Source organism: Lytechinus pictus, chromosome 5 (assembly GCF_037042905.1).
Source record: "Lytechinus pictus isolate F3 Inbred chromosome 5, Lp3.0, whole genome shotgun sequence".
Classification (NCBI taxonomy): Eukaryota; Metazoa; Echinodermata; class Echinoidea; order Temnopleuroida; family Toxopneustidae; genus Lytechinus; species Lytechinus pictus.
The window spans coordinates 48,025,466-48,041,438 of record NC_087249.1 but is presented as its reverse complement, the minus strand read 5'-3'; the positions used below and the strand labels follow the sequence as shown (position 1 = coordinate 48,041,438).

Below are 15,973 nucleotides of genomic sequence, written 5' to 3'. Positions count from 1 at the left end.
ACTATTTTCTCTCCCCATCTCTCTGTATTTTTCTCTCTGTGTCTTTCTCTCTCTCTCTCTCTCTCTCGAGGGGGGGGGGGTGTCCCGGTAGTGGACGGTCATTGATTAAGGGTATAAGGCGGGTATATAAGGCGCTGTTCTCATTTAATTTGATATTGTTCTTTGATGAATTAGTTATTTACTAATCGCACTTTCGTAATTCAAATTAAAGCGCATCAATTGCAGTAATTACCTTAGACGTGTCTCTCTTCATCTGTCATCACCCCCCCCCCCCCCCCGTCCATGAATAAAATAGGCCTATACCCGATTCTTATCACTAGTCAGTCAATACCTGCGTTTGGTTGCCCGTTGATAAAAGAGCATTGCTTTCTTAATCGTTGTTTAACATTCTACCCGTGGTGCTTCTCTTAGCGTAGCATACATACAATTCACAATTGGGATTTGTTCCTATAGTAAATCGGCTTATTAACTGGATTTGTGGATATTTAGCTATCACGATACATGCATGGATTTGAATATGGTAATGAATATGAACCCTTAATAAATCATTCCATGTCTTCAATCTTGTCTCAAATTTGCACTATTCGCGATGTTTTAAAATGGACATGGTTTTACCAAGGAGATTTCATTCGTCAAACGTAACAGGTCAGGCCGATTTGAGTTAATACTCGACCAGAATAAACCGAAGTTTGCCTTGTTGGGGCTGTGTTATTGATCTTGTCATTCATGTGTATCCTTGATATTCACCGATAACGCGATGTTCGGAGATATGAAACGAGTTTGAACTTTGGAATTTGATTCAAACAGTTTGCAGTTAAATTCGGTCATTTTGTACCATTATTATACCGGCCTGAATGTGAATTCTGGTCACTTTTTGACGCTTATGCGATCATTTGCATCTGACTCGGTCATAAAATGACCACTATGTTAAATGAATCAGTGGTCATTTATATCGCATTCCATGGTACTTGAAATAAATGACATTGTCGTTGTATTTCCTTTTTCCACAAACGGAGCTTTTTTTCTGAAACCTTGCGCGCCATTTCCACAAGGTTCTCTTGGAGCAGACGACATCCCTTCATCTGATTTTGCGGGAGCCCTGCATGGATAAATTCATGACACACTTCGTGGCTGTGGGTGGGCAGAGAAGATACAAGATCGTGAATCAAAGACTCTGGAATGTGTTTTTCAGAAGGTGACATCTTCACTGGACATTTTAAGTGAAGGTAATATACATAAGCTTGTAAATCATGTACATATGTATGATGTAGCCTATATGTATGGGTATTTATCTGTCAGCTAATGCCACTTATAATGTTCACCGTTAACATGTTAATGGTCAATAAAAATGTTGGTTTGTCGTTGGGTTTTCGTCCAGTTGTGCTCAAAAGTTAGTGAACCCCACCACAAAATGCACCCATTCATGCTGAGTGTTGAATGTCACAACAACAATACAAGGTTCAGTGAGCCACATGCACACTATGAAGATAATTTTCTGGTGCACAGGGTTCAGTAACTTTTGAGCACGAGGAACCGATTGTCATTTTGGAAAATATGCAAGCAATAAAAGGAAAAGGAAGGAGTAGATGTACCGCTCCGGGGTACCGATAGTTCTTAAGTTATCAATTTTGGGAGAGCAAGCCGGCCAGATATAAAAAAAAAAACCAAAATCGATGGAATTATCAATGCAGAAATATGCATCAGTGATTTGACCATACTAAAATGACACTTTTGTTAATTTTGAATGGAGATGGCGATGCGCCCCCTGGAATGGAATGATCTTCTCCGATAGTTACACGCCATGAGATTCAGGCACACTCTTTTCGATTACATTTTACCAAAAAAATTAATTTCATCTTTATGTATCAAATATTCAATTCAATTCAATTCAAAAATGGTCTTTATTGATAATCAAACATGTTAACAATCATACATGAAAAAACAGCAAGAGCTGGAAATATCATGTTTACAAGTTGGTGTTGGCACATTAATAATACATAGTAAAAACCACAGTAAAATACATTAAAAAGGCTATACATTCAAAAGTTAATACAATTTAAATAAAGCATAAAAGGCAATGAATGAATGAATTAATGAATACAATATGATAATGGCAGACTTGAAGGAGAGGAGATTGACACTTATTTAAATGACAAAAATAATTGTATGGTGGGGTGGGGATGACCATTTTGCATTGCCTTTCCTAGTCGACACACTCATCTTTTGTTGAGTATGTCAACCAAAAAAGGCAATGGACTGTTTTTAAATCTTGTTGTTCTTATTGGAAATTGTTGATAGTTGTTTGTACGACGAAGAGATATGTTTGTATGTTTTTTCCGAGGTAGCCATGTCTTACACAAAGGATGAGTTGAAAGTGATTTTGCAAACTTTTTACACAGTGTCAGTCTTCTCTCCTCAAGTGTTGGTAAATTACATACCTGACATGCATTTGTGTATGTGATGTAATTATGTCCTAAGATAATTTTACATACTCTCCGTTGTATTCGTTCAATAGTATTATTTTGTTTTGCTGTAAGACTGCTATGGAAAACTGGAGCACAATATTATAAAATTGGTCGTATATAACCCATATATATTGTCACCAAATCCTTCAAAGGTAAATTGAACTTTTTCAGTTTCCTTAACATATATAATTTTCTATTGCACCTTTTAACCAAGTCATTGACATGTAAATTCCATTTCAAATCAGATTGTATAATAACTCCAAGAATTTTGATATTTTCTACATTACATAAGGCAGAGTTATTAATGGCAAGAACCTCAGGAGTGATCGGGTTTTTCATGAAAGTAATATGTAAGGTAAAGCACTTTGAGGGATTGAGTGACATATTATTTGATTGCGACCAGTATTGCACTGAATTAAGTACTGATTGTAATTGCGAAGTGTCAGTTGATTTACGACATTGTACTAAAGACAAATCATCAACATATTTAAAATAGTGTATAGGAATATTTTCACATAAATCATTTACCATAATTAAAAAAAGTATTGGGCCAAGTCGTGTCCCTTGGGGCACACCGGCATGATTAACTTTGATATCAGAAAAGATTCCATGATATAATGTCCATTGCTTGCGATATTCCAAAAAACTTACAATCCAATTTATGATCCATGGTTTTATGTGCATATCAATCATTTTTTTAATTAGAATATTGTGATCCAGGCGATCAAACGCCTTTCTAAAATCTGTACATACAACAGTGGACACAGATTTTTTGTTTTCTGCATTGTCATAGAGATGATGTAATAGACCAACAAGATAATTTGATGTAGACAATCCTGGTCTGTTACCGAACTGATACATATCAATTTGTTTCTCAATGTCTTTCAATAACCATTGAGCCATAACAGATTCGGCGAGCTTAGCAAAATGTGAAGTTAAAGCTATAGGACGTAAATTATATTGCAAACAGAAATTGTTTATTGACACATAATTACGCAGTAAAACAAAAATAGCACGTTGTTTAAGCCTGTCACTCTAACAACAAGCTGTTTAAACTTTTTTGTGATTGTTTAAACTTTTTAAACAACTTGAGCGAGCGAAAATTGAATATATAATTTTGTGATAGATTTTAACGTAATATTAAACAAATAATATCCCACTTTTTTTCTTTCATTGAATGGATTCAGCCGTGTAATCTGCCATGCATGAACATTCAAACTAAGTATTAAATTCCTTTGAGATTGAAGGAGTAGCATTTTTTTTTAAAGAAATCATTCATTTCCAAGATATGTTTTCTTTTGTTGAGGGGGAGGGTATTTTACAACGATAGTTTTAAGTCTACAAGAAGATCATTACCTAAATAAGTGTACGTGCAGATATAAATTCATACTCCCGGATCTCATATCGCGCACATGCAAGTGTTGATTTCATTTTCTTAATATTTCAAACTATATAAGTATCATACGTGGATGCTATAGAGCATTGTAAAAGGTTTATAAATATAATGCTTATATCATCGGTTTAATTAAAGCCGGTACAGGGGCTGCAATTCAATATGCCCACGATTCTGTTGGCCAGCTGAATTTTTTTTATTTTTTTCGTGTCTATTAGATTATCTAAGCACGTAAATTCCTTATAATATTTACAGATTTGTTTACTATCGTTTTGTAGACATTCTCGAAAAGACAATAAATGAACGTGAATTATTTCAGAACAGCTGGAACATCAAATCTGTTAGTTCCCCTCTCGTTTGTTTGGGCAAAAGCCCGGGAAAAGACCATCCTTGATTATGTGGATAGGTCATTGAACTGACAGATACAAGACTGTTCAAACCCGCTCGAATCCCATAGTTATTTCAAAATATATTTTCAGGTGGGTCAAGAGCTTACTAGGGGCTTTAATTGTGCCCCTAACATAATTATGTCAAAACTTGAGTTTTCTTGGCGTCACCCCTTTCCCACCCCCACTGCCGCTGCACCCCACTGACGGATTCATGGATTTCCTTAATTTCTAATCCCAAATTTCTTCATTTTTTTTTAAATAGGTAAACACTAGGTAGGGGCAATCATTATACTGGCTTGGTTTTCTTGGAGAAGTCCCATGCCGACCAGCCCCCCCCCCCCCACCCTGCATCCCCTCTTCCATTATTCCATAATTTTCCTGCATTCTCCATCGATATATCCACCTCCTTTCAGTCCCCCCCCCCCCCTTCCATCTCTCTCCCGTTTTCTCTCTTTCGATGTTTTTCTTTCTCTCTCTTTTGTATTCCGCCACGACCCTGGGAAACTATAGCTGACCAAACCATATTATACAGGAAGCGACTATAGAAGCATTCACGAGACATCGTTTTTCCATTCTGAAGTTGTTATTTTACTCGCTGAAAACAACTTTTCTTACCAAACAGTAGCATTCTTTTCAATTGGACTATTACGGGGACCATACAGGCCTATTACACCTTGTCATATAATAGTCGTTATATCCAATTTGATAGCTTTTATTCCTTGTCCATTGGCTTCAAAGAAAGGATTGTATCAGGATTGTGGCAGACGATGCAAAAAGTATTAAGAAAGACAATGTTTCAACATATTATGGATCATTTACTGTATACTTTGTAGCTGATGGGGTAAGTGTAGAATATCAAATTTCATTACAGGCTTTTTGCAGAGAATTCCCTTTTAAAGATATATTTTAAGGACTGTTTGTCACAGGTCGTCTATGTCTTTATAGCATGTTTAGGTTCCAATCTGAGAGCCCGAATCTATATATATTGGCCTGTGAGTGCAGGGTAGGTCGTTTCACTTAACATGATTTTGGTATCGAACTGCCAATGTTTGTGTGTGTCTTTGGAGGGAATGTGAATGCCCCCCCCCCTCCTTTCCCCGACGCCAAAGGGTTTCGGATCTAGATTGAAGTGATGAACCTTAATTTTGCCCCATTTTTGGGGCCGTTTTGTTCCTTCATTTTCATGAATTTCGAATTATTCATTTTTTTTAAATCTCCCCGGCCGGAATATCTTCATCCAATGTATGATATACATAATATACATCAAAATAGACGGTGCCCGAAAATAAAGTTGTTTTTAGTGTAGGCTATATTGTTACTCTATATATTCCACAACTAAGCGTAGGATGCGGACTTCCCTAATGTGCGCTTTCCCTCTTAATTACTCAAAATAGTTAAAGGGGGTAAACGACGTTAAGGAACCATTGCTGATATAGTAAGCTGGAAATGAGAATCCCACATTTTTAGAATATTTGAACACTGATACATTAAGTTGATATACGAATTTCCATTCTTTTAGTTTCACAATAATTGTTTCATAATTACGAAACAAGGGAATAGGTTGGTCTCTTAATTGTGAATCCAAAATGGGTAATGAACTGATCTACGTGACAGGATAGCCACAAAAAATAGAAAAATGAATTGGTGAAAGGTTTTAAAGAGATCGGACAAAGAATATAAGAAAACTGTTGGCTGGTTAAACCTATTGGTTAAACAATAACAGTCACTAATTTGGCAATTTGACGGGTAGATTTGTAACAAAAGGTGGTAGGAACCACATTCCATATCGGGTGGAGGTTTCCCATCTTGGTTCCATTTCCATCGTGAGGTGAAGAAGGTTGGATATAAGGGCAAAACTATTCCCTACATACAATAGACGGCGATTATTATAAAGTGACAAAAACTTTGTACAAGTGTTGAAAATTCATAACTTTATTGATAAGATTGTCTGATTTTGTTCAAAGTTTATTTTATACTCCCCCCCCCCTTAAATGTATTTTTTCTTTTTGGTTCGTTTCCCCCTTTGACAACAGCAACGTTAACATTTTTTTTTTAAGTTTTGCATTGCCTATACTGTGAGTTTGCACGTCTATCAATCAATTAATTTTGAGATATTTTCTTCATAATTTAATATCGATAATAATAAATCTGGACCCTCTACTCTTGTACTGACCACTTTGCTATCAGATATTAAAAGTAAAGTACATGATTCGAATGTACAGTATATATTTATCGTAAAGAATCAGGAGTAATTGAAGTTCGCTTTATTTCGCGTCCTGTTACGTAACTGAGTTTAGTATTTTTATTGTCTTGGTATTGCTGATCATTCTCGAAAATTAATTATGCCCTATAGAGCAAAATAGCGCCTTGCCATGCTTGTGCTGAATCGATAGTTTATTATAGTCGTGAGAGTATAGGCCTAGCAAGAAGGCTTTATACGTCATTTCATTACAACATCGTAATTCATACACTTACGTAACTGATTTTGTTATTAAACAATAAATTTTAGTTAAAAATTGATCTTGCAGGATTTAGTTATCTTTTCTCAGACGGCATGTCCTTGAATAATTCCAACGAGACTGTGATACTGCTTCATCTACCTACACAGTGTTACTGTTGTTACATATCGATTGCGAGGTCATTTTAATTATCCATAGGAGAGCGCGCTTCGCGCAAGAAATCATTGATGAATGAGGAAGGGAAGAAATGTCTTTAGATTCTTTGTCAACATGGTCAAGGCCGTGGAGAATGGGGGCGGGGGCGAGATGAACTTTCTCCCTGTGGTCGTCGCCCGTGATATTAACGATCATTATTATACTACATTCTTATTCTTATGGCGTGTGTGCAGCGATATTGAATTCATGAAACTTCTTGTGACGTAAACTTTCCGGTGTTTGTTCTCTCTTGTACAAGGCATGCAAGGGATGGGGGTTGGGGTAGATAATCATAATGAAAACAACGGAATATCGCCTTCTCTTTGATCAAACTATGTCTTCATCATTCTGTTTCAATATAGAATTCTATACCAAATATCTTTCTTAAACGAAACTTCACATGATTTTCAAAATGGTTTGAATGGCATAAAGTTCAATTTTTCTGATGTAAACGGGATGTCCACCAAAAAGGTCACAACTTTTGTACCCTGCATGTGTTTGCATCTTCATTTATGCAATATGACCCATGTCACTCTAGCAGCATCATTCAAAACGCAACATTCTTATATTAATGCTGTATTGTGTGGCACGAAAATACCTCAGAACAGGCAATCCTGTGTCCCCTTTCCCAGAAAGAGCAATACATTGCGCCTAAAACTTATGTCAATAATGTACAAGGTGGGGTTATGACACTCGTAATGATGCAAAATTGAACCTTTATTCTTTGAAGATTGTACCGTTTGTTTTGGATTTTCAGTCCCGTCGACAAACCCCATCCAGTTATTCATAAAGATTTACATTCTGATCTGAAGCCTAAATAATTCATCTTTTAAAAACAATGTTGATATGGGTTGATTGTTATGATTTACTGGAATATCCTGTAAAAAGGATCACTTCCCACTATAATTACTCCTTATGTACCAATTTCTCGTTCCTTTCACCCCACCCATCTCCCTTCCTCCTCCTCGATCCTATCCCTCTCTAACTTCGCATAATGGACTTAGGCATTTTCTTGTAATGTATCAGTCGGTTATTGTTTAACATGTCAGATTTTAATTCTCCTATTTGTTTTTCTTTTTCGTTTTCAGAAAACACCTTGCCAGTCAGTCGTTCAACAGAATGAAATTGAATCAAGCCCCGACACAGTCCGTGATACCAAAACCAAAACTTAACTTCAAGAAAAACTAGAGTACTAATAATCAATGCCGAACCGACACATTGTTGGACAACCGCCCTCTTTGTTCCAATTGTTATAACTCTTCAAACTTCGGCACACCATGGCTGTGATTTTACTCTGCGTCTTCGAAACTTTTCATGTTGCAGTTGATTTCCATTCAAATGAATTCGCTGGTTACATTAATCACATTTGAAAGTGACAGATTGAATTGATTGCCCAACATTCGAGAAGGTGACATCTTCCTGGTCAAGTATATTTGTATAAAAGTCAGCTGTATCATGAGCTCAATTTTGTGACGAGAAAATTGGATCACAGGCTCATAGCCAAAGTATAAGTCTTTCTTCATGAATTCAACAACTATAAAATCATGATTCTCTCGAGTACTTCGAACCCATCCTATGATATGGGAACCGAATATGATGAGGTGATGACCACCAACACGACAGGAAACGTAACAAATGATGAAATGGATCTGTTCCCCACTCCACGATACGTTGGCCGCTTCTTGCAAACGGCCAGCATGACCTTCATCTTCGTGGCCGCGTTGCTTGGCAACATATTGGTCATTCTCCTGTGTATAAAGAAACCAAAAGAGTTAAGGGTGTCCCGACGTCTCATCCTCCACCTTGCCATCTTGAACCTCTGCATGACTGTCCTGGTGCTTCCGTCAGTCATTGTTTCAGCCGCAGCACAGGACTGGGTGCTGTCCAACGCTTGGTGTATGGCTACAGGCTTCTTCAAGAACCTCTTCTGCGTTGCCATAATCCTCAACCTCGTTCTCATCAGCGGCGACCGTTATTTCTCCGTAGTCAAACCACTTCATTATCACTCGAGTGTCACCGTCAAGCATCACGGGATAATCCTGGGTGTCATCTGGTTTTTGAGCACCTTAGTGGCACTGCCACCTTTGATCGGTTGGAATAAAATCTCGTATCACCCGAGTCGTTACATCTGCACCGGCAATTGGTCAGAGGATGATGCGAGTTACACGCTTTTTATTTTCCTGCTCGGGTTCGTGACCCCGTTTCTTCTCATGGTGTTCGTGTACTGGACGATCTATCGCGCGGCTCGTCGCCTCATGAAGCGAAAACAAGGGCGGCGGCTAAGCCAGGATGTCACCGATTCAGGGTCAGTCTCGGCTGGAGGATCCGTCCGCGTAAGCTCGAGCGCGCATCACTCGTCCGAGCAGAGTGGGGACAGCCGTGGCTCTTCGCGTCGCATCAGCGGCATATTCGGACGACGCAGCAGTAGGCGAAGCAACCGGATCAACGTCACTGATGAATGGAAAATCGCCAAGACGGGGGTTATCGTGATGGCGTCTTTCGTGATCTGTTGGCTCCCATACTATATCGTTCTCATGGTTGATGCTGTATATGGCTTTGGCACAACCGTTCCCCTCTCGATGCCTTATGCTTGGTTTCAATGTTTCGCCATATGGATGGCACTAAGCAGTAGCGCTGTCAATCCCTATGTGTATGTCCTTCGTAGCCCACCTATGCGAAAACAAGCCAGCAAGGCCGCCCATAATGTCCTCTCCCGTTGTAGACAATGCTGCGAAGAAGACTCGCGAGATATGCGCCGCCGTCAATCCGGGAAAACCGGACGCTATTCGTTTTTGAGAATGAGTAGCAGGTTCAACAGTCACAAGAAGCCCACAAAAAAGCAAGCCGCAAAAGATAAACACCCTGAGGCCACGAATAGGGGTGAACCTGAGGCGGAGCATATGATGCAGGCTAATCTAGATCCAAAGAAGACACCTGAGGCAGTGGACCAGATTGATGGCGTGCCACCGAACGCCGAAATTGAACTTGTGTCTCACAGAAAGTTAGATGTGTAGAAGCTGTTATCTCGATGGATAAATTCGTTGTATCATGATGTTCAAGCTTGCCTTGTCCACATGCCATGGGCATAGTATTTCTTATTTCACATTTACAGCGGGAAAGTTTTATGTGATGTTATTGTATAAGTATCTGGGGAGCATTTCATGAAGCATAATGTCATAATGCCATCTGCTCTCAGCCAATCACAGTCAAGGATTTCAGTGGCTTGTAATAGATTTAAGATAAAATGGCTGACGAATCACTTCATGAAACGCTCCCCCCAAAATGTGCGTATTTCATTTTATATGTCGTAATCATTTTTTAAACTGTGTATCAAAACTGTATTCATATAATACAATAGTATCGGTTTGTTTGTAATGATTGATGATCATGACACTGAAAATGTAACAAGCCTCTTAATAAATATGTTACCCTTTTGAAGGTGTACCGGCTTACTAATTTTCTTCTCACAATGCGTTTGTATAAGTCGAATGTTGAGTTTTGTTTGGGCATCTCAAGGTATTCTATTTCGTTCATAGACGATTTTCAATATTCCATCCCATCATTCCCCCCTCTTCAGTTAGTCCATACTTTTTTTTTTTTTTTTTTTTTGGGGGGGGGGGCTGCAGGGTATAGTTTGATAGGGCAAGGCGACCCAAAGGGACGTCACAATTAGACAAAACTTCCCATGGAATACCCTTTTCTTTCCATTGCCAAGATGAAATAAAACAAGATGCGGACAAAAAATCTATACCGTTTGAAATCGCCAAAATTATCGGATATCACGTCCGTGGATTAATTAGTGGTCAAAACATTGACTTAATTTTATCGAAATTATACCTTTTACCAAGGATTGAATTGTTTGGTGTGATACGTCTTGGGATATGCAGTTAAAATTGTTTTAAACCTCTTTTCACAACAAATATTATGTGCATCTATGTTTTAATGACTTTAAAAGTGAAGCTCTTTTAGAAAATTGAAAAAAAAAGAATGAAAAGAGATCTATAAAAGTGAACCCTTGGCAAAAATCCACAAAAGAATAAAAGAGTTGTTGATCCCCTTCCAAAAAAAAATCTTATTTTGTGATGATCATACATGCGAAAATTCACCCATGTGGTTGTTGGTCAAACGTATAGATAGTAAAAATTAAAATGTTGATTGGAATTCACTTTGAAAGTATTAACCAGCAAAACAGTTTTCATCGAATAAATTGTAATTTGATGAATTACAGTATTGCATTTTCCTGTGAATTTTCCCGAATGGGGCCGCGTACATCAAAATTTACTAATACTGTACGTGTGTTTGAGAATACTTTAATATTCAACACAATAATCAAATATGATATTTGCTTAATGCAAAATACGGTTCGATGAGATTTCATGCATGAATCGGATCATCCTTTTGTCATTCGGAACCAGGCCCACTGAACAATGCAATCGACCTATGGACTTCATATGAAATTGACCAATTACTATGACAATTCATTTCTTCTGTCAAAGAATTAGGCTTCTTTAGCTATACGTACGGGTGTATATAGTCGACTGCACCCATTTGCCTACCACGCCCATTCGTCATTAGGAATAAGGTTGGACAAATTAAACGTTGCGATTACCAGACGGTTTTTTCCTACAAAATTATTTTGGAGAGATCTTTATAGGTGAAGACTCTGACATTTTTTTTATTTGAAGCCTGCTGATTTCAAACCGGTAAAAGTGAGAACATATTGCTTTCTTCTATAAAGCACATGAAATATTGCTTTTGTCCTTTTTTCACTTTGAGGCAGTGCCCTTAGTATTATTCGGTCACAATGTATAGTTTCTCCGAGTGTCCCTCAAGGATGTCCTCCTCCTCCGTTTTGACTTTCTACACCCTCGTCGTCATCCTTTCAGTGGTCTTCCACGCCGACTGCTACTCGTCGGGTGCCCCGATGACAGCCTGCCGCGGCGGAAACCCGATTCACCACACCAAGGCCAGCAACCGTACCGAGATGTATGAGCCCCAGCCGGCCATTGACAACCCGTTCAGATTCACTGCTGATTCTACCATCTACGAACCAGGCGAAAGTTTAAGAGGTGAATAAAAAATGATAATAACAACAATAATAGTAATAATATGCAACATTTATAGAGAGCTTATAATACAAATGTTTTAAGCGCTGCCATATTATTACCCCGGCTATCATGATCGGACGCTCGAGCATTCAAGGAATTACTTCCTACCGGATACCCATTTACTACACCTGGGTGGAGAGTGGCAAAATGCTGCGGTGGGATACCTTGTGGTTCAAAGTCCGGAGACGTATTCACCGACCCACAACACCTCTAAATAAAATTATTATCTCCCTGAGAGGCACATTATAATAATTTCCTTGAGAGGTGAATATAATCATTATTGCCCTGAGTATTATAATCATTAATTCCATGACTGCGTACCGTTCTTGATCATAACAGTGGCACCAAAGGGGACGGGAAATTTGGGCGACCGCTCTATGATTTTTGAAGTAGTGAAAAAAAAATTGAGAGGCTAAAAGAGAAAAGTCAGGGAACAAGAAAGAAAACAGTATAAAATGTCTGGGCCATGTGACCAATTATGAAAAAATAATGACGTAGCATTTTATCGTTGTCTTGCTCCCAGGTCATATCCCGGTGGCACCCCAGGTGCGGGATCCCTTTTCAATCTCACTTTCTCTGGCTCAAGTACCCACTCTCTTGTGCATGTTTGCTGGTGTGGGGTAGCGGTATAGCTACATATCCCTGAGAGGGCCCAAGGGAGATGCTGAAACGTGCCTGAGATGCATTTCAGATTGCAAAAAAAATCCAGACTAGTGTGTAGTTGGTGAAGTCATATCTGATAACTATAGAGACAAACTCTATTTTTCATCGTTTTGAGTTCTAGGGGACGGGGTGTCCCTTCTTTGAAATCATCATGGGAGGGAGGGCATTTTGACAACATAAACGCTTCTGGTCTTAACACGAAAATATATCCTTTTTAGTTTATTTGTCTGTCTGTTTTAATTACTGCGTTCAAATAGTATCAATTATTTACTATTGCAATATACAAAATAATCCATGATATTAACAATATATTCATTATAGTTAATGAATGCAAAATAACGATGTGAGCATGGATTTCACTTTTTAATTACAAAAAAACATTAATGAAAGCAGGAGACCGCCATCGTGAGCGGTAAAGATTGAAATTGATGGCGGCCTCATGAAAAGATTCGTGAAGAAGTTGGGAAAGGAGTTTCATCTGTGCCTTTATTTATTTCTTTTTTTACATGTTGATTCCTTGGATAGAATATTTCATATATAAGCTAGTTCAATCAAATGTTCCTTCAGTATAGGCTATGCACTTTATCTGGTCAGCAAGTACGATATCGTGCCCATTGACTTTGCGTACCCATCCATATCTCCAGTATGATCGAAACAGACGGGAGTGCAATATATACACAACAAAAAAAGTAAGTCCCCCTTTGAACAAACATCAATAATTTCTGAACCAATGCGAGTTTTTGATATATTTTTACATGAGCGTGTAGGTAATTTTATAAGCTACCATCTGAGTAAATGTTATGGACGTATTTTACGTCATGCTTCAGTGAGCACCGTCAGAAGGCAAAAATGTCACTTTTCAAAAGTCACAAGCCAAATATCATGACTTTGATTCCATTTTATTGGAACTGATTCCACATTCTCATAGTGAAAGATAGTCAGAAAGCTTGTAAAAGGTACTTTCTAAGAGACACTACAACTTTTTTGGCTAAATTTCACGGTTGAATAAACACAAGTCCAAATTTGCTTTAATTTGATTTTTTACACATTTTTATCAATAAAAATGATAGAATATGATGACAGTTATTTTTGGGAAAAGTATCTTCAACAATATTTATTGTTTCACGGTTCAATGAACATTTATTGAAACAAAAAATACGATTTTCAAATATCATAGGCAAGTATTGTTTCATTTTGGTAACTGAAACTGATCTTTTATCAACTTTTTCGTTATGTTCATGACCAATTAACATGCTTCAATGATTCAAAGGCGTTTAATTAAACATTCACGCTTGAATGAACATGTGGCATGTGATTAGCTCTTTTTTACGTTATTGGAAAAAATGCAATCCGATGTGTAATGCATCAGTGAGCACACAATATTCGAAAATTATGCAAATGGGAAGAAAGTTCAAGGCCTTGGCCCCACTCTCTGCCGTATCGAATTGTTATTTTGGGGCGCGCGCCTTTCGGATAGTGTTACTCTGAAGCCATGTGCGAAGTTTCATGAAATAACTGTTGGCAGAAGTAACAAAAACCGTCCATGAAACAAACCCTTATTTCATATTTGTTAAAATTTTGACTTCGTCTCTCATAGTCTTTTAACAGACTGTTTAAGAATAAGTAACCCCTTATTCAATATGGTGGAACTTTTTTTCAAGGCTGTCTTTAGCAATGTCATTTGGCAGTAATGTTTATCAACCTATGGGCAGAATGAAATCGATTTGTTTATTTATGGATGAGTGAGCACGCATCAAAGTGGGAAAATGGGTATTTTCAATGTCACAGACTCATTTTAAAGGGTAATACGGTGAATATTTGGGGCAAATTCGGTTTCAAATGTGAATTAATTGCTGTTGTTTTTATCATCCATCATTTCTATCACCACACATTTTCCGAACTTTTAACATTTTCATGGTTGAGCGAGCAAATTCGAAAATTTAAGAATGAATCCTCTTTATACTGCATAAATGCATTATTTTCCTAACAATTTCTCATGATCAGTTTAATTTATGGACAAATCAGGGGTGGATCCAGAATTTAAAAATGGGGGAGGGGCCTATAATGGGGGAGCCACCAACATTTTCAAATTTTAATATGACCTAACAGGTTGTAGAGGATACTACCAAAGACACCTATGATGATACGTCACAATACAGGGGCCGCGGAACGGTTTTCAAAGTGTGCGGGAGGGGCTTAGCCAAAAGTGGGGGGGGGGGGCGGGCTGACCATGCAAAAAATCACAATCGTATGGTCATTTTTATATTTTTGTACATGCTTTTGGAAAAAAGTGGGGGGCCCCAGCCCCCCCCCTCCCCACCCCCGCTTATGCGGCCCCTGCAATATTGTGCTCACTCAACCATGAACATACGATATCAAAATTGTGTGTGGAGTGGCTAAATGATGGATAGTAAAACAGCATTAACACCATAAAATTCACCTAACAACAACTTTTGCCCACTTTTGCATTTGCACAATCTGAAATATGACTCTTGTGACTTTCAAAAATGGTCATTTTTAATTCAATCTTTAATTACTCATGCATGACTCAACTGATCGATCTCATTTTCCCCTAGGAGTTGCTAAATGAGTGTAGAAAACCACCTACGAAATATCATATCTCAAAATAATTCCGTTCAAAAGTTACAGCAATTTGATTTAGGGGGGACTTACTTTTTTTGTTGTGTATATATCAACATTCGATGGTTTAACATTTTTTTTTTTTTGGGGGGGGGCCTTTACAACATAATTTTGAGAGATTTTTCAGTACCATACATTATCATGTTTGCCGAATGTGCCAATCCCCACCCAATGGCCATTTCTCTGGGGGGGGGGTCCAAAAAAAAGATAATCGAAGGCGTCACCTATGGTTCGATAGGTACGTTTGCATCCTTAATCATTGTACCATTGTATATTCTTCTTCCATTACGGTTGTAACAAGACTTCTTCAAGAAGCTATAGTGAGGCATATCTTGGTAGGGCTCTTGGAAGACACCCACCTGGCGCAGGCTGTGCACCGTCCAAGCCAAGAGACTTACCAACACTGCCTCAGTCTTGAAGAGTCTATTTCGATTTTTATCGTTGATATAAAGAAGCTCTACCCACGGACATGTTCTTTATCCCAGTATTAAATCATTCATTAGGGTTTGATGACCAATTAATTGCTAGAAAGTAAATAGAGGAGTAATAGTTTTCAAGACTTAAAAAAAAAACCGCGATGATAAATCATGTAGCCGAACAATCGCTGTCCAAACCAGTAACGGTGACTTTGCATTTTTAAAAGCAACCACGGTTCGGGGAT

At 38.1% G+C, this 15,973-nt stretch overlaps 1 protein-coding gene across 2 annotated transcripts; it reads left to right on the top strand.

The window, feature by feature from the left end:
* The first annotated feature begins 322 nt into the window (after nt 1-322).
* On the top strand, nt 323-10,357 carry LOC129260149 (octopamine receptor-like). Of its 2 annotated transcripts, none has more exons than XM_064099115.1 (2): nt 323-1,226; nt 7,990-10,357. In XM_064099115.1, exon 2 carries the CDS (start codon nt 8,446-8,448, stop codon nt 9,913-9,915), a length of 1,470 nt encoding a protein of 489 aa, XP_063955185.1. In that variant the 5' UTR covers nt 323-1,226; nt 7,990-8,445; the 3' UTR covers nt 9,916-10,357. The 2 variants fall into 2 exon arrangements, with proteins under 2 accessions (XP_063955185.1, XP_063955186.1); XM_064099116.1 differs by lacking the exon at nt 323-1,226 and adding an exon at nt 4,679-5,088.
* The last annotated feature ends 5,616 nt before the right edge of the window (nt 10,358-15,973 follow it).

Coding starts and splice junctions, on each gene's coding strand:
- LOC129260149 (XM_064099115.1), top strand. CDS start 8,446: ATGATTCTCTCGAGTACTTCGAACCCATCCTATGATATGGGAACCGAA.